Genomic DNA, 19574 nt, shown 5'->3' on the forward strand with positions numbered 1-19574 from the left:
TGACAAAAAAGTTGATTATTGTTCTGTCGATCAACAATTCACATAATCATCTAATCCTGTCAGCTCTAGTGGCCACACAGCATTATTAAAACCTACGTGGCATTAGTACAGGTGAAACTCGAAAAATTTGAATATCGTGCAAAAGTTCATTTATTTCAATAACTCAACTTTAAAAGGTGAAACTAATATATTACATAGACAAATTACATGCAAAGCAAGATATTTCAAGCCTTTATTTGTTATAATTTTGATGATTATGGCTTACAGTTTATGAAAACCTCAAATTCAAAATCTCAGAAAATTTGAATATTACATGAAATCAATCAAAAAAGGATTTTAAATACAGAAATGTCAGCCCTCTGAAAAGTATAATCATGCATATGTACTCAGTACTTGGTTTGGGCCCCTTTTGCACAAATTACTGCCTCAATGCGGCGTGGCATGGATGCGATCAGCCTGTGGCACTGCTGAGGTGTTAAGAAGGAAGACCAGGATGCTTCAATAGTAGCCTTCAGCTCTTTTGCATTGTTCGGTCTCATGTCTCTCATCTTTCTCTTGGCAATGCCCCATAGATTCTCTATGGGGTTCAGGTCAGGTGAGTTTGCTAGCCAATCAAGCACAGTAATCCCATGGTCATTGAACCAGGTTTTGGTACTTTTGGCAGTGTGGGCAGGTGCTAAGTCCTGCTAGAAAATAAAGTCAGCGTCTCCATAAAGCTTGTCTGCTGAAGGAACCATGAAGTGCTCTAAAATTTCCTGGTAGACGGTTGCGTTGACCCTGGACTTAATAAAGCACAGTGGACCAACACCAGCAGATGACATGGCTCCCCAAATCAACACTGACTGTGGAAACTTCACCCTGGACTTTAAGCATCTTGGATTGTGTGCCTCTCCATTCTTCCTCCAGACTCTGGGACCTTGGTTTCCAAATGAGATGCAAAATTTGCTCTCATCAGAGAAGAGGACTTTGGACCACTGAGCAACAGACCAGTTCTTTTTTTTTTCTTTAGCCCAGGTAAGATGCTTCTGGCGTTGTTTGTTATTCAGGAGCGGCTTCACAAGAGGAATACGACAAGTGAAGCCCATGTCCAGGATCCGTCTGTGTGTGGTGGCTCTTGATGCAGCAACTCCAGCCCCAGTCCACTCCTTGTGAAGATCTCCCACTATTGAATGGCCTTTTCCTGACAATCCTCTCCAGGATGCGGTCATCCCTGCTGCTTGTGCACCTTTTTCTTCCACACTTTTTCCTTCCACTTAACTTTCTATTAATGTGCTTTGATATAGCACTTTGAGAACATCTAACTTCTCTTGCGATTACCTTTTGAGGCTTTCCCTCCTTGTGGAGGGTGTCGATGATGGTTTTCTGCACAACAGTCAGGTCAGCAGTCTTCCCCATGATTGTGAATTCTACTGAACCATACTGAGGGACAATTTAAAGGCTCAGGAACCCTTTGCAGGTGTTTTGGATTAATTAGCTGATTAGAGTGTGACACTTTGAGCCTACAATATTGAACCTTTCCACAATATTCTAATTTTTTGAGATTTTGAATTTGGGGTTTTCATAAGCTTTAAGCCATAATCATCAAAAATATAAGAAATAAAGGCTTGGAATATCTCACTTTGCATGTAATGAGTCTATATGATATATTAGTTTCACCTTTTTAGTTGAATTATTGAAATAAATGAACTTTTGCATGATATTCTAATTTTTCGAGTTTCACCTGTATGTGCAGCTTTATCCATAACTTGTCTGAATAAAAAACATGAAGACACACTTATTAAATTTGACAAAACAGAAGGAGCTTTAGTTAAACAATAAAAAGGCACAAGACAGAGGTCTCTCTGCTTTTTGTTCCATGGTTGCAGCTTTTTTTTTTGCCATGTGCCAGTTCTACATTTGAAACTACAAATTCTGAAAAAAGCACAGGGCGCCGTCTAATATCTCCACAGAACTCATATGAAACAAAGTATTTGGCAAACAGTCTCTCGAGTCTGGCTTCACAGTAGGATATGTACTGTCCACTGTTTCTCTTAATCTCATTCTGCTCACCACCTGCCATGCCATATGTAGTATTTAGTATGCACAACATAAAAAGACTCATTTTAAAATAACAAGTGAGCAATGCCTAGACTATAAACAATATTATCCAGGACAGCATTGGTCCATTTAGAAATGCAATTACATGACACAGAATCATTCACAGCTCAGGCAGCAAATCATGAACATAAAATTGTATAAAAAATAATCTCTTAAATAAAACATAAAGCAGAGACAAGAAACAAATAAGGAATGTTTGATGTACATACATGTGCTATTGTGGTCGCTAATAAACAAGTGGTAATAAATAAGTGGTACAATTCCACTTCTTCTTACTTGCCTTTGCTCCCAGTCACATTTTAGTTTCTTTCAAGGGCAATGAAACAATGACCCAGGACAATGGACCAGAACTAATGTGTCATATATTCGACACAATAGTTTTATTACAATGGGGAATGCCCTGTTACATAACAAAACCTTGGTGAACTGAACCAAGACTGTGTGCTGAGGTCACTGAACTGACTCAATGACAATGAAAATATTACTACATGTCATGAGTGCAAAACAATGCTAATGTATTTACGGTGGTTACACGTGATACTGTATGTCCAACAGCTGAAACACTCACTGAACAACTCTTCCCAGAGGTCTAGTTCAGTCACAGGCCGTGAGGGGACCTGCTTTAGTGCATATATTCCAGTTTCTTACACAGTGAATACAAATGTACAGACAACAGTCAAACGTAAAAGTGCTACAGTGATAACGACAATAAAGCATGATCAAAAGGTCAAAAGAAAGAGTCTGTCACGAGGGTAGCGAGGAATCCTTTGCAAGTGATGTTTCCTTCAAACGGTGAGTAACACGATCAACAAGCTGCTGCAGCTTTCAGTCAATGTCTTTCAAGTTCAATGTAATTCAAAGAAGGCTAGCTAGCTATGTTGGGCTATGGCTTCTTCATTACAAGCTCCGCCTGCAAAGCTAATTTGTCTTTTGTGTCTCCAACCAGCAGAAACAGTGGTCAATGAGCTCAACACTTCACTTGATACATCTTTCCAGTTCTGTGTGGATGACCAGGGAGAGACACTCCTGTAAAGACGATCAACAAACTAAAATGTACTGCTGCCAGCAAGGCTATCCAGCTCACCTGGTTTTTAAAAATAAGGGAAAATAAATGTTTTATAATCATTAACGATTGATAAAAACAAAATTGGTTGTGTGGGTGGAGGGTTCATGAGCTTTTTTTGGCTTCTGAAGGGGGAGCACTGAGTGACGATAACACTGTGGTCACCAAAAGAACAGCTGAGTTGGCTAATGTTTTAAGCTTAATGCTATCAGATCATCTGGTGTTGTGTCAGAGTAGAGCCAGCTCATGAATTATCATATGGATCGTTGGGGATATCCGTGATGTGTAAAACCTTTTCTATACAGTCAAAACAAATCTGGTTCTATTAAAGTGTCCCAAGTGTATGAATCCAGTCCTGCCACTGAAGTCAGGTTCCTCAACACTGAAAATGTTAGACTTGAGTAAAATATAACAGAACGGTTTCACTTACAGGATAAATGTGTTCCTTATTGTACCACAGAGAATGTGTGCATGCTATTACAAATGGACAGAGACAAAGACTCAGGACCGGGCTGAACAGTCTGGGTTGGAGGGACGGCAGATTGTCCAGAGTCGGGTCAAATAGTGATGCTGTGCTGCCGCAGTTTGGCCACAAGGAACTCGTGGGTTAAATTATGTCTCGTGATTATTCCAACAATCTGAAAGAGATGGCAGACGATAAAGAAGCAGACAACATTAGCCACTGTATGCTGTACTGAAACATAACAACGTTGTTAATTGGAGTTTCTCTCTTTTGTCTCATGATCGAAACACTGAGTTTAAAACACTTAGTATCAGCCTTTAAAATGACGCTGGAGGAACTAGAACCATCATTTGGGGATAGGACAACTCTTTCGGATGACTACTTACTTCTCCCACAGCATTAACCACTGGGAGGTGTCGCAGCCCCATGGTCCTGAACAGGTTGAACACCTGGGAGATGTGGGTGTTGGGCGACACTGCGTAGGGACATGGGTTCATGTAGGGGGTGACGTCCTGGGAACACAGGACACATCTTTTTTTTATTGACTCATATTTCCATTTTTATTGAAATATCAAAAAAACGTTTTCAATTTGTTTCTATACCACATTAAAAAGAACTCAGTATTTAGACTGGTCATACCACTATCATGCGTGGGTTGAGCAGGGCCAGGTCCAGGTCATGGATGTCAGGGTAACGTGGGTAATCTTCAGTCATCTCTGCATAGGACAACCTGGGCTGAGTGGCGCTCTGAATGTAGATAGAAAATCTGTCACGAAAAAGACTCGTGCGTGCGTGCGTGCGTGCGTGCGTGCGTGCGTGCGTGCGTGCGTGCGTGCGTGCGTGTGTGTGTGTGTGAGAGAGTGAGAGAGACAGACCGACTGGTTTTCAGCGTAGCAGACCCCTCTGATGAGCAGGTTGACCAGCTGGGAGCGGAGGATGAGGCCGTGGAAGGTGAGTGGTCTGAAGCGCTCCTCCATGGTCCACTCCTCACTGGGAGACTGATCTGGGTACAGGTTGGGGTAGGGAGCATGTCTGCATGTGGACAGCAACAATACTATTACAGGAGGGCTGTCTCACTACTACTACTACATACTTACTGTCTTACTGACACAAGACAGATTTTCCAAACAAAACGATGGCCATATTCAGCTTGATATAGTATTACCTTTTATAATACCATTTTTTATAGTACCACATAATATATTTAGATTATTCTACTTTTGTTGAAGTATGGAAGATTTAAAATGTCTAATAAAAAAACAATCTAACTAAGAAATAAAGTGAGATACAATGCATTTGCATTCCATATTGTTGTTTCTTAGAAGTGTATGCTGCTCTCTGCTGGACAACATTAAAACACCTCTTCACTTTGTTTTCTGTGTTGTGATTTGAATGTAGCATGGAAAATAATGCCAATATGAAAAACAACTCAATCAGGACAAAAGGCTAAATAATTGCCCTTTTAATATATCTTGAATTCATACATAAAAAGCAAATAATCATGTGCATCATGTTTAATTTCTAGATTTAATTTGTTGTATTTAGGCATTTGAAATCTTCCGCATTTGATGATACATTGATGATCATGATACAGTACAATAGTGTGTACAGAACTATATAGTACCTCCTCTCTAACATCTGCTGAAGCAGGTCCTCTCCCTCCTCTGCTGGCTCTACCACCGCATTCTGTTCGTCACACACGTTCCTCAGTTCGCTGGATGGGTACGACTTCATGGACTGGCAGCGGCGCCGCTGTTCCCCCGCACGGGACACAACACTGGATTTCTAAAGGAGGATAAGTGTACACAATCAGTTTGCACATCTTCTCTTGATGTCGAGACCCAGATCCATTCTAACACCCACAAACACTGACATAATCTTAAATTAACATCAGCACATTAAAATCCCTTTGGTGCTTCACTTATGTTACGAGTTATGAGAATAGCAAAAGGTTGTTTGCATAATTCACTTAAAAAGGTGTATTAGCCAAATAGAAAGTATTTTTGTCATTGATTGATTTCATTAGAAAATGTAATGGATTGTTTCAAAATGTGCTGTTCCTTATTGACAACGTTAGTTACTCATTCAAATGTTATTGAAATGCAGTGCTGCTTGGTGTAGGACATGTTAATCTGAGGAGAGGACAGAGACGGCTTATTGTCTCTGTGGAAGAGAGAGAAAAATAAACTGCTGATCACACACCTCTACCTCCACCCAATGGTTACACCACTATTGCTAGGGTGGCAGCATCATTAGAAAGATGTTTCACATCCACAAGGTCTGCTGAAATGTCCTTGAGCGGGACACTCAATCTCTCCTCTATTTGTCCGACTCCCTCTGGAAATGAAGCTGGGCTTTGATGGCTAAAAATGTTAAATGGCACAGGACATACCTTAAAGCGGATGTTGTTGCTGACCAGGATGTTGCCCTTCATGAAGTCTCGTTCGTTCTGCCGGTTTTCAGTGACCACAGGGAAGGCGTTGTAGACTGTGGTGCGCAGGATGCTGACTAGAGACTGGACCCGGGTGTGGGGGTACACATAGGTCAAGTTGGGCTCCATGATATCACTGGCTGTCAGCCTTGATCAGATGAGGGGAAACAAGACGAGCACCGTTAGAATTCACCCAGTATGGGTCTGTAAAGAGGAAGCTGCTGAGAGCTGATACCCAATGAGAAGTGGGGAACTAAATGCTAAATGGACTGTACTTGTATAGTTCTTTTCTAGTCTTCCAACCACTCAAAGCGCTTTAACACTACATGTCATCATTCACCCATTCATACACTGACGATAGAGGCTACCATGCAAGGTACCACCTGCCCATCAGGACTCTAACATTCATACAACATTCACACACCGTAGGAGCAATTTGGGGTTAAGTGTCTTGCCCATGGACACATTGACATGGACTAGAGGAGCCGGGGATCGAACCGTCGATCCTCTGATTGAAGGATGACCCTGCTCTACCACTGGGCAACAGTCGCCCCTACAAATTTAAAGAAAAAAACTCAGCACTTGGTGGCAGCTCTAGCAAGGCTAAGAGGGTGGGATCAGAAAGAGTGCTTCACTGTCGTCCAGAGTTTCAAATATGACTACAGCAGTTTAAACATCCTGACCAGAATTAAAGTTGGATTCCGTTTTTTAGACAGGCTGAAGATCCGGCACCCAGACAGACTGAAACTGCTGCCTTAATCTTCTATCCTTCCTGTGCTACATAAACACTAACGCCACATCCATGCTGCCTATCATCCACTAATAAGTAAGTATAGATAACATTCTCTATGGTTATGAGCGCACATTATACAATTTCTAAACATGATTCCACTTTCACATCATGTTGATCATAACAGCCTCATGTATTCCTGTATTGTAACTAAAATGTGCTAGTTTGGTAAACTTGGCAAAAAGAAGATGATGTGAGGTCGTTGCCCCCGGTAACCTGCTGCTTTTGGATGAAGACAAAGGGAGAGGATTGGCAGGAAGGGACAGTGCTGATGGAGTTCATAGTGAGGAAGGACGGTTTAATTGAAAACTCTTTTCAGTGTGTCGGACTCCAACACCCCAACACTCCTGCTGCTGGTTGTATAAAATGTAACTAACTCAAATGTAACTGTGGCTTGACGTCGACATCACTCTGATTAAAGACTACAGGTGGAACAGACACCTGCTGTAAAAAGAGTCACCAGAGTGAAGGAAAAGCGTTCATCCCTTGGTCTTCTAGTTTGTTAAACTACAAATCTTACTTGTCCATTTCAACCTCAGTCTCCCACTCCAGCAGTGGCACTCCTCTGAGCTGGATGTGGATGTCATAGATGCCCTTGTTGAAGAAATCTCCAGTCCACTTGGCAACCTGACGATAAACACAAAAACATTTACTACATGAGCCCAATAGGAAGTACATGACTGCATCATACACACTTCTTCACTACTCAAGACTAACAGAGACAAACATGAAATCATTTCATGTTGTTGTTTGAATTAAAAACAGCACGGTGGTTGATGGTGGAAAATGCTGAAATATATAACATGACAGTACCATTAGAGTGATCATGATGGGTAGCCCGTATGTGATTTCATTGGTGGATTCAATGAGGATGACAGTCAGACTGATGGTCATTCTGACCACGCCTCCGAGGAAGGCGGCAGCTCCAATGAGAGCAAAGGTCCCTGAGTAGATGTCCATTCCCAGTTTCCTAACAGAGGACAGACACAGGGTAAGGACCAGTATCTCACCAGTCAGAGGGTGAGAAAGAGCAGAAGGGGAATGTACAGTGAGGTTGTGTGTGGTGAAGTGTAAAGACTTGAACCAACAGGCTGTCTCCCACAGTTCAAAGCTCAAAGCCTGTGACAGCGGAGAAAGTGAAAGAAAATCATCCAGTCAGCAGATTCCATCATGTGGATGTGGACCTGTACGACCAACAGCGAGGTTATCAGGGCCTCTGACCCAGCATGGGTCTTAGTTTAGTCATTTGGGGTTTTCATTTCATTCGTTGGGAGTGTTTGTGTCACATATTATCTCTCTTAGCTCTGTTTTTGGTCTCCACCAACTCCTGAGGGGAACGTCTGTCTCTTTGTCTGCTAAATGCTCCACTGAGTTCACCAGCTAGTCTCTAACCGGTGACACGGCTCATTTGTGAGATCATTTGGTATTTGTGATTTTTCATAGCCGTTGGGATATGGGGACAGCCAAACTTTGGTCATTAGAACATGAGGAAAACATGGTTCTTACACTTTGAGGATGTTGGCAACCAGACGTCCAAAAGCCGCCCCACAGAGCAGTGAGGGGACGAAGAGACCGCTAGGTACAGACACACCGTAGGTCCAGCAGGCCAACAGGAAGTACAGGAGGAAGAAGACTGACAGAGTCACAGGGCTGAAGGTACCTGACGGGAAGAGCAGCAGGCAGGTCTTCATTATGACCAGTCAGTGAGTAATATGGACCACCTGAAAGTGATCGATAGGAAGCATTCCTGGGTCTTATGCAGTTTTCTACCACACTCAGAAACTACACTGTACTCTCTGCGCAGAGAATAAATACTTCAAAGACAAACTTCTATTCTCAATGTTTCTTATTTCAGTACTATAGGACTCACTTGGTACTAATAAACAGTTTTTTCAACCACAATATTTAACGGATTTTGCAATTTCACCTACCCACTCATTTACTGTGCCATGTTTTGATTTGCAGAATGGGCTTGGCTATATCATTACATGCAGCTCTGTGTGCATATGCATATAAAAAATGTAAAAGGTGCAATGTGCAAGGTATGATCAATAACGTGTTTGACTTTATTATACTGTCGTCTTACAGTAATGACAATGATACTAATAATCCCAGCAAAACACCACCCAATAAAACTACAGAAAAAATACAAAATACAATAATGAAAATTAAACTATGTCTTGTGTGCCAGGAAATTCAAGGGGGGGTTCAAAACGATATGATTAAACTAACAAAGAGCTGTTATGAATGTGTGTGTGTGCGCTCATCTCACCATCCTGGTGGAAGAGCTGGTGGATGGCAGCCTCCTGTGGGTTGAAGAACAACGTGGCCATGTCATTGTAGGTCTTGTTGGTGCAGAAGAACTGTCGAATGGTTGAGTTGATGTCCTCTCCGCCAGACAGCTGAAAAAAGAACTCACAACTTAATATGAGAAACTAAACACTTGTGAAGACTTTTTAAGATCAGTTTTAATACCACATGGAATGTCATTTCATACAAATTTTACCATAAAACTAGTTCTGCTTAAATCAGTCCTTGCCCTTGATTGAGTAAGCTTCTGCTTTTCAGAATGACACAAGACAGCTGTACTGAATAGTGAGATATTGATTAAGAAGCGAGCCCCATGTAAACAGGTAAACCGGTACGAAGAAAGAAACTTACTGTGGTGTTATGGGTTGTGGGGGAGGACAAGTCGCGACATTCGCCCAACAGTATGGAAGCTGCAAATATCACCACAGTCGTCACCATGGCAACCAGCAGACTCTCGAGAACTCTGGAAAAGTGCATCAGATCAACTTCCATAATTACACACTTGAATGGAAATTAGCGTCACATTTCCAAATATTTCCTTTCAAAATCACAGCTGATATTGAAGACAGTTACAATCTTTGATTGACAAGCGTGATGTTCTGTAAGAAGATGAACAGTTTCCTGTGTGAACAAGTCATGTAGCAATCACCTAATGAACTTGGCCTTGGGGTGGATGTGCTTTATGCGATACTTGGCCAGGATCTTGTTCATGCAGTTGAAGAGCGCCCCAAGCAGGCCACCCACGACCCCCATCAGGACAAAGAAGGCCAGGTCCACAGCTGTCCACAGGTGGCAGTTCTTATCTCCATCTGAACACTGAAGAGCACATTAAACACATTAAAGGCAAAAGGTAGCACAGGTCATTAAATCCAACATTAAAAGAGAAGTATGGTGGACAGCGTCAAAAGCAGCAGTGAATCATTTGCTGCGTTCCATTTGAACTGCAAAAGTCAGAATTTCCGAGTTCCCAGTCGGAAACTTCAACTGGAACGCTGCCAAAAGGCAGATATCCAACTGGAAAGACGGACGAACCCCACCAACCCTGACCTTAAAATCCAAGATGGCTGCTCTTGGAGTGCACATCAACAATAGAAGAGCTGTAGTAATATGCTGTTTATTAGCACTTCTGTGCGTAATGGGCGTAATGTGTATTTATCATCTGATATTGTTAACAATGGCTAACCTAGTGCTGAGCGGTATACCGGTTGATCCGGCTATATGGCTTTTTCTAAGCTAACAAAAACACTACGATTCTTAGTTTCACGTGATTATACACTGATTAATACTTAGTTAGGAATATTATATTTCATATCTGAAAATAAACCCCCCTAAATTGTACACACTGTCTCTTTAATACACGACTCACTCACAATACACTTACATACATGCACACAAACATACAAATACAACAATCAAAAAAAAATAAAAAATCTGTACCAAATTAAAATCATAAGCTCAGTTTGTTATGTTTTACTGTTTTACATTGTCTTTATATTTTGTAAAACCTAAACTTATTAGTTGCATTGCACTAATGTAACTTTCTTTAGACCAGAGGGTGAACAGAGAAACACCGGGGACTTTGAGGAGGGCTGTATGAAATCCAGATAGGAACGGTTCAAAAAGATCATCGGAGATAGAGGGTTATTAAATAAGAGGAGACGACATGTTCCAGTATTTGTGGAGGAATGAGAAGGTTAAAGTTGGGATGACAATACATTTATACTTATTAAAATATGAGTTTTTGTCATCAATAAAACATTGAATAGTTATAGGATTACTTGAATGAATACAAACCACACATTTACACAGATATTTTGTATCAAATTAAGAGATAACTGCAGCGATGGACTCTTTACCTTGAACTCTCCAAAGTTGAGCAGACCAGGCAGCTGGAAGGAGCCCCACTTGTTATAGTTGATCCCAGAACGGAAGAAGTTGAGGGTAAAGGTGGCCGACATCGAACAGAAGAGCTGAAACAAAATGTAACAGAAAAGCTGAGGAAGGAAAACATTAAATCCTGCTCTACGGTTAGTACTTGGTGCTATGTAACTGTATAGCTGACAGACTGAGGGTTTCAGAAAAAAGCCCTGGTTTGTTTGCTTCATGTTGGAGGTAGATTTGCTGATAGATGATTCGACCCTCTTGGAGTTCATTGGACAAGGTGACGTACCACTTTCCAAGTGAGGGCCTGGTTCCAGAAAGAGGAGCCCTCCTCCAGACTGAAGAGTGTGCCACCTATAGGAGCACCAAAGGCAGCGGCTACTCCAGCAGCAGCACCCGCTGACACAAAGTCTCGCTTGTCCCTGAAAAACAGAAAAGACAACACGATGAGCTATGCTTGACAATATTAGTCCCATATTATGACAGTGGACAGTGTTTTGTTAATAACGGTGAAGCGCAGCCATACCTGTCACTGCGGAAGTAGGGAAAATCAAATTTGATCCTCTTGAAAGTAATGCTCTGAAACTGGTAGAGGGAGAAAATGTGTGATGAGCACACTTCAGCCATGATATGAGTCAATATCATATCAATATCAGTGTCTGTTTAACCATTTAAAGAGCAACTAAGCTTGGGGCGGGGGGGGGGGGGACATGAGTGTATGAACCCATTTAGTGGCTGGCTGGCTTATTCCACCATGCTTTCATGCTACAGTTACAGAACATAAAAAACACCACATGAACTGCTGGGCTTGGTCTATATTAGTTTTAACATTTTAGGTTATGCTAGTCACTTGGTGACAAAAGCTGCCTCCAGGTCAGCCAATAGCAAAGTTTTATTGCAACAGCCGTATTTCAAACAATAGACGACAGTCGCTATGCATATTTATAACACAATATATAGAATCCAAATACTTTGTACTACACTGTCATGATCTGGATCTGAATTCTCATATGCATTAGTTCTCACCTGAGGAAAGTGGTTTGGGGTTTTGGGTCCTCTGTAACAGTTATTATTTTTACAATGAAAGTGCATTAGGAAAGGATCGTTTCAATGTTCAGGTGACTGTTTTAAGACAACCTTGAAAACTTGTGAATCCTTTTAAGACATGCCAAAGTTGAACATTTTTAAATCCTGTTCATGGGAACGTTAAGTAGAAAAACTAGGTGCTCTATTTTATTTTATTTACTAACTTTGTAATATAATATATTGTAGTTTTTTGTCCTATCTGTAAAGTGTAGTGCTGCTATCTTGGTGAAGTCTCCTGAGGAAATGAGAGTTGGATATTCAGTGGGATCTTACATGCCTAAATAAAGGTTATATTTACTGTATACATACACAATCAGACACATGAACCCTAAAATCTTAACAGTGTCATTTCAGACATATGTACATACTACGAGTTGAAAAATAAATGTAATCTCAGCATGAGCAGTAGAATCAGTTGTCCTCATCAGTGTTGAGGACGTGTTGCGGTGTACCTGAGGAAGGCCAGCTCCCACAATGGCTCCACTGTGTATCATCGGACCTTCTTTCCCCACAAACAGACCTGAGTGGACACACACTGAGTCAGAGGCACTATCCACCCAATGGCAGAATGTCTGCTGTCAGCCACTTCAGTCAAGTAACATTTTTCTTGTACACGTTACATATTGTACTCGTACTTTACCTCCAGCCACACTGAACAGGACTCCAGCAGCTTTGCAGAGAAAAGTTCTCAGCCGGACAATTCCTGGAATCTTCACTCCGTTCAAGTAACTTTTGATTTCCGGGATCCCTGAGCCTGCAGCTACTGGCTGGAAAGGGGACACCAACATAGAGCATGTTCTACAGGTTAGTGTATTCTCTATGACAAAATGACTTAACATATCACTGATACCAGGTAAGAATGGGTCCAGACATTTTAAGGCTGTAACACTTAAAAATCATGTAAAGTGATGACAATAAACTGCACATACTGTAGTGTACTGTTGTGTTTGACTCATTATTTGTTATGTGGGGATGTTTCTCACCAGTGGCTAATTCTAATACTAGAATTTAATTTGTAACATAGATGCTTCCTCTTGAAGTTTTTTTTTTTCTTTGTCAGAGTTCCAGGAGGGAATACTCCTGTACTTGTTCAAGCTCAGGTCCAAGTCACACATATCAAATATCTGCAGAAAAGAACTTCAATTGGAATTTATCTGTGTCCGAGCAGTCCTACCTCAATGAGGACGAGCACGCTGGCGATGAAGACGAAGGTCATGTTGAATGCCAGCAGCTCCAGCAGAGACAGAGGGAGACAGCCTTTGTCGCTGCATTTCTCTACAGCTGGATGCGTTCAGCTAAGGTAGAACAAGCGGCAACACTGAGGATGATCCTGTCTCTTTAGATTTACAACTGAGACGACCCAACCATCTATTGTTGTTACTGTAACAATACCACATACATATATATATATGTTACTGTAACAATACAACATATATATATATATATATATATATATATATATATATATATATATATATACATACACACACATATATATACACATAGATATACATATATATATATATATATATATATATATATATATATATATATATATATATACATACACACACATATATATACACATAGATATACATATATATATATATATATATATATATATATATATATACATATATATATACATATATATATATATATATATATATATATATATATATACAGTGCTGTGAAAAAGTATTTGCCCCCTTCCTGGTTTCTTATTTTTTTGCATATTTGTCACACTTAAATGTTTCAGATCATCAAACTAATTTTAATATTAGACAAAGATAACCCGAGTAAATACAAAATGCTGTTTTTAAATGATGATTTAATTTATTAAGGGAGAAAAGCTATCCAAACCTACTTGGCCCTATGTGAAAAAGTAATTGCTCCCTAAACCTAATAACTGGTTTTGTCACCCTTGGCGGCAACAATTGCAATCCAGCGTTTGCGATAACTGGCAATGAGTCTTTCACATCGCTGTGGAAGAATTTTGGCCCACTCTTCTTTGCAGAATTGTTTTAATTCAGCCACATTGGATGGTTTTCGATCAGAAACAGCTTGTTGAAGGTCATGCCACAGCATCTCAATCAGATTTAAGTTCAGACTTTGATTAGGCCACTCCAAAACCTTCATTTTGCTTTTCTTGAGCCATTCAGAGGTGGACTTGCTGGTGTGTTTTGGATCATTGTCCTGTTGCATAACCAAAGTGCACTTGAGTTTGAGGTCACGAACTGATGGCCGGACATTCTCTTTCAGGATGTTCTGGTAGAGAGCAGAATTCATGGTTCCATCAATTATGGCAAGTCGTCCAGGTCCTGAAGCTGCAAAGCAGCCCCAGACCATCACACTACCACCACCATGTGTGACTGTTGGTATGATGTTATTTTTATGAAATGCTGTGTCAGTTTTACGCCAGATGTAATGGGACCTACACCTTCCAAAAAGTTCAACTTTTGTCTCGTCAGTCCACAGAATATTTGCCCAAAAGTCTCGGGGATCATCAAGATGTTTTTTGGCAAATGTGAGACGACCCTTTGTGTTCTTTTTGGTCAACAGTGTCTTTCGCCTTGGAACTGTCCCATGGGTGCTATTTCTGCCCAGTCTGTTTCTTATTGTTGAATCATGAACACTGACCTTAACTGAGGCGAGTGAGGCCTGCAGTTCTTTAGATGTTGTTCTGGGGTCTTTCCAGACTGATTCATGTCAGTTACTTTGTTTCTCATCTGTTCTTGAATTTCTTTACATCGCGGCATGATGTGTTGCTTTTTGAGATCTTTTAGGCGACTTCACTTTGTCAGACAGGTTCTATTTAAGTGATTTCTTGATTCAACAGGTCTGGCAGTAATCAGGCCTGGGTGTAGATAGTGAAATTGAACTCAGCTTTCCAAAAAAATCACAGTTGATTCATGATTTATCAAGGGGGGGCAATTACTTTTTCACATAGGGCCAAGTCGGTTTGGATAGCTTTTCTCCCTTAATAAAAGAAATCATTTGAAAACAGCATTTTGTATTTACTCGGGTTATCTTTGTCTAATATTAAAATTTGTTTGATGATCTGAAACATTTAAGTGTGACAAATATGCAAAAAAATAAGAAACCAGGAAAGGGGCAAATACTTTTTCACAGCACTGTGTACACACACACACACACACACACACACACACACACACACACACACACACACACACACACACACACACACACACACACATACGGTTTCATGTGACACCAAAGGCGAAGATTGTTCAAAACAGTCAAACAGGCGTGTAATTTACACACAAGCCTTTATTCTATCATTAACACATCATATACTCTTAATGGTGAATTATTACCCCATAGAGATATATATATACAGTTGTGGTCAAAAGTTTACATACACTTGTAAAGAACATAATGTCATGGCTCTCTTGAGTTTCCCCGTTATTTCTACAACTCTGATTTTTCTCTGATAGAGTGATTGGAACAGATACTTTGTCACAAAAAAACATTCATGAAGTTTGGTTCTTTCATGACTTTATTATGGGTTAACAGAAAAAGTGATCAAATCTGCTGGGTCAAAAATATACATACAGCAGTGCTAATATTTGGTTACATGTCCCTTGGCCATTTTCACTTCAATTAGGCGCTTTTGGTAGCCATCCACAAGCTTCTCGTTGAATCTTTGACCACTCCTCTTGACAGAATTGGTGCAGTTCAGTTAAATTTGATGGCTTTCTGACATGGACTTGTTTCTTCAGCATTGTCCACATGTTCTCAATGGGATTTAAGTCAGGACTTTGGGAAGGCCATTCTAAAACCCTAATTCTAGCCTGATTTAGCCATTCCATTACCACTTTTGATGTGTGTTTGGGGTCATTGTCCTGTTGGAACACCCAACTGCGCCCAAGACCCAACTGCGCCCAAGACCCAACCTTCGGGCTGATGATTTTAGGTTATCTTGAAGAATTTGAAGGTAATCCTCCTTCTTCATTATCCCATTTACTCTCTGTAAAGCACCAGTTCCATTGGCAGCAAAACAGCCCCACAGCATAATACTACCACCACCGTGCTTGACGGTAGGCATGGTGTTCTTGGGGTTAAAGGCCTCACCTTTTCTCCTCCAAACATATTGCTGGGCATTGTGGCCAAACAGCTCGATTTTTGTTTCGTCTGACCACAGAACTTTCCTCCAGAAGGTCTTATCTTTGTCCATGTGATCAGCAGCAAACTTCAGTTGAGCCTTAAGGTGCCGCTTTTGGAGCAAGGGCTTTCTTCTTGCACGGCAGCCTCTCAGTCCATGGAGATGCAAAACACGCTTGACTGTGGACACTGACACCTGTGTTCCAGCAGCTTCTAATTCTTGGCAGATCTGCTTTTTGGTGGTTCTCGGTTGACTCTTCACCCTCCTGACCAATTTTCTCTCAGCAGCAGGTGATAGCTTGCGTTTTCTTCCTGATCGTGGCAGTGACAAAACAGTGCCATGCACTTTATACTTACAAACAATTGTTTGCACTGTTGCTCTTGGGACCTGCAGCTGCTTTGAAATGGCTCCAAGTGACTTTCCTGACTTGTTGAAGTCAATGATTCGCTTTTTCAGATCCATGCTGAGCTCCTTTGACTTTCCCATTGTAGCGTTTGTGGCCGTTTGTATCCAATGAGCCCTATTTAAATGGCCTCAGAGAAGTCACCAGCTGTAGTCACTCATAATCACTCACAAGACGTTAAGAGGCCATGCTATGAAGCTCATTTCATTGACACAACTTTCTAAGTCACCAAAATTGCTAATTCATGTTGCTGTATGTATATTTTTGACCCAGCAGATTTTGTCACTTTTTCTGTTAACCCATAATAAAGTCATGAAAGAACCAAACTTCATGAATGTTTTTTGTGACAAAGAAGTATCTGTTCCAATCACTCTATCAGAGAAAAATCAGAGTTGTAGAAATAACTGGAAACTCAAGAGAGCCATGACATTATGTTCTTTACAAGTGTATGTAAACTTTTGACCACAACTGTGTATATATATATATATATATATATATATATATATATATATATATATATATATATATATATATATATATATATATATATATATATACACATACACACACACACACACACACACACACATCTCATACAACCTTATCAGGACTAGCTGCAACTTTCAGCACATCACAAACTTTTGAGTATCCATTATTTTCATGAAAGCTCCTGTTTATCATCAACTCAGCTGATGTGCACAGGCATGTTAAAGGATACAATCACCAACCACAGTAAACTTGATTTTGCTGAAGAGGCGCACAAAGAAATCCACAAACAGGCCCACCTGAGAGAGACATGAAGACATCACTCGCTGGTCATCTGCAACATGTTGGGATGTAGCAAAGAAAGACCAAGGTATCCACAATGCACCTACCAGACCCACTGTGACTCCGATAGCGAACATCATCATCCACCGTACTGCTTCATACTTTTTGGCTTTCTATTGGCAGATGAACATTTTAATAAAACCATTTGCATTATATATCTCAAATTAAAATGTAAAATATAAAAATGACTTTTTTTTATTGTGGATTTAAATCTATAACTCATTTTTTTTCCCCTCAAACTATTATCTAAGACCTCTGTGTGTTTTTGTCACATGACCCTGTGACAGTATAGCAACAGAATACAAATATTTTTTTAGGTCTACATGACTAAGACATTACAACGATTGCAATACACATATCAAATATTAGAAGTCAGTTTCCAAACATTAGGCAAGACCAAATTATGTGACTTAAGAACAATAATGGCTCTAAAATAAACTCCTATGGAACACCGGGTTTAACGCTCAGTTCAAATTTCCACCAATGAAGAAGGCTAGAGAAACACCGTAGCACGTTACAGAGCACATCTAGCCTCTGTAGCTTCTTCCAAAAAACACATACGACTATATTATCAGACGGCTCAAATCCAATCTGCATGCTCTCTAGAAACGTTGTCCACATCTAAGCAATGAGTCAAAAAGCACACATTCAACTTATCTCACCTTGTTGTCCATCCCCTCCACAATCTCCACATAGGGCTCACTGATGCAGCGGTCATAATCCAAACTCTGTTAAAGCCAAAACAAATACTGTGTAACTATCACCTGTGTCAGTCCATTGACTCTCATTTGTACCTGAGGCAGCATGGATCTGTCAACATTGACTGGAGATCTTTCTCTGAATGACGATTTTCACCAGTTTCTCACCTCATAATCTTTCCTGGGTAGAATCTCATCTTCTTCATCTCCGATTTCCCCAAGGATTGTCTTGAGGAAAAAAGAGGAATACGCAAAGTATAATATAACTAGTGTAGTGACAGCTCCTGCAGGGACAGTTCACAGGAAATATAACCAAAGTCTTTAGCCGATTGCTTTTGGGAATTCAGCTACAAACATAGTTTACGAAGTAATAATGTAAATATAAACTTGAATATAAAGTTGAATTATTTTGCAAACGTTAACACCTGACAGAGAGTAAACCTGCTTAGCTTCAAGACATGATATGGTCAACAGATAAATGGTACAGATTGATAACCGATCTCCCAAGCATTACTACACCGAGTAGGATGGAAGATGACTATAGATATAACGGGGTTGTCATACTAAGCAGTTGCATGTAACATGCATGCCGAACTATAGCAGGTATTATGATAAGCCACAAAAGGACTAAATGGTGTTAGGGAGGGTAAGGAAGCTTTATTAAATAATAAATGGAGTTTGGTCCAAGGGCTTTCTCCACATTACCATGAGGAAAACAGCGAACAATATCCCCATGACACAAAGTTACAGTGTAAGGAGGACTAATGCCTGTGACAGCATAGGTATCGGTTACATCCTGAATGTACTTAAGATCATTGTGGTTTGCAAAAGCTACAGAACACCAGAAAACAGTCTTTGAGCAGCTGGGTGGAGCAAGCAAGACAGAGGAGCGAACCGTGCAGAGCTCAGGAGCAATTCTGAGGGAAAATATCGGATTATAAAAGAATCACGAGATCCTCGTTTTGACTGATTTTAATATAAATCTTTACCAGCTCCTCAGGCGTCCGTGTCTCCCCTTCTCTGCAGCAACATTGGCAACAAAAACAGTTTCCACAACACGCCATCTTCGCTGTTGTGTCATGCTGCGTTCAGGTTGTATTGTAAAACCGCTGAGTTTATAAGATCAAATGGGTGGAAGAACCTGAAAATAACAAATTTAGCGGGCAGTACATCGTCCAGAATGTTATATAGCAAATAATAAGTTGTTGTGTCGTAACATTTGATTCTAAATATTTGTTAATATAATTTCTAGGTTTGAATTTTTATATTCCCTATGACATCTAACTGCATCATGAGCTCCCCTATCGTCTCATGTGACGCCAAAGGCGGAAGATTGTTCAAAAGAGTCAAACCTGCGTGTAGTTTTCGCACAAGCCTTCATTCTATCATAAACACATC

The 19574-nt window shown here is 40.4% G+C and overlaps 1 protein-coding gene across 1 annotated transcript; it reads right to left on the bottom strand.

Moving 5' to 3' along the window:
- Positions 1-264: 264 nt before the first annotated feature.
- clcn6 (chloride channel 6) lies at positions 265-19263 on the bottom strand. Its single transcript, XM_068733173.1, has 23 exons — positions 19166-19263; positions 18345-18404; positions 18141-18206; positions 17526-17591; positions 17369-17435; positions 13296-13402; positions 12762-12888; positions 12574-12641; positions 11562-11620; positions 11325-11457; positions 11011-11124; positions 9804-9970; positions 9506-9617; positions 9117-9246; positions 8351-8504; positions 7658-7814; positions 7365-7471; positions 6016-6202; positions 5248-5408; positions 4499-4655; positions 4263-4370; positions 4010-4135; positions 265-3798 (listed from the first exon to the last, which is right to left on the bottom strand). The coding sequence occupies exons 1-23, from the start codon at positions 19238-19240 to the stop codon at positions 3718-3720; spliced, it is 2589 nt and encodes an 862-aa protein (XP_068589274.1). The 5' UTR covers positions 19241-19263; the 3' UTR covers positions 265-3717.
- Between the last annotated feature and the right edge of the window lie 311 nt (positions 19264-19574).

This window comes from Cebidichthys violaceus, unplaced genomic scaffold (genome assembly GCF_023349555.1).
Source record: "Cebidichthys violaceus isolate CVI_PGR_0920_01 unplaced genomic scaffold, fCebVio1.0.p SCAF_6, whole genome shotgun sequence".
Classification (NCBI taxonomy): domain Eukaryota; kingdom Metazoa; phylum Chordata; class Actinopteri; order Perciformes; family Stichaeidae; genus Cebidichthys; species Cebidichthys violaceus.

Excerpts from the sequence above, each read along its gene's own strand:
- clcn6 (XM_068733173.1), bottom strand. The coding sequence starts at position 19,240 with ATGGCGTGTTGTGGAAACTGTTTTTGTTGCCAATGTTGCTGCAGAGAA. Across the intron at positions 12,642-12,761 it reads CCTGTTCAGTGTGGCTGGAG|GTCTGTTTGTGGGGAAAGAA; the intron begins GTAAAGTACGAG and ends GTGTCCACTCAG. Across the intron at positions 8,505-9,116 it reads CCAGCTCTTCCACCAGGATG|GTACCTTCAGCCCTGTGACT; the intron begins GTGAGATGAGCG and ends TCTTCCCGTCAG.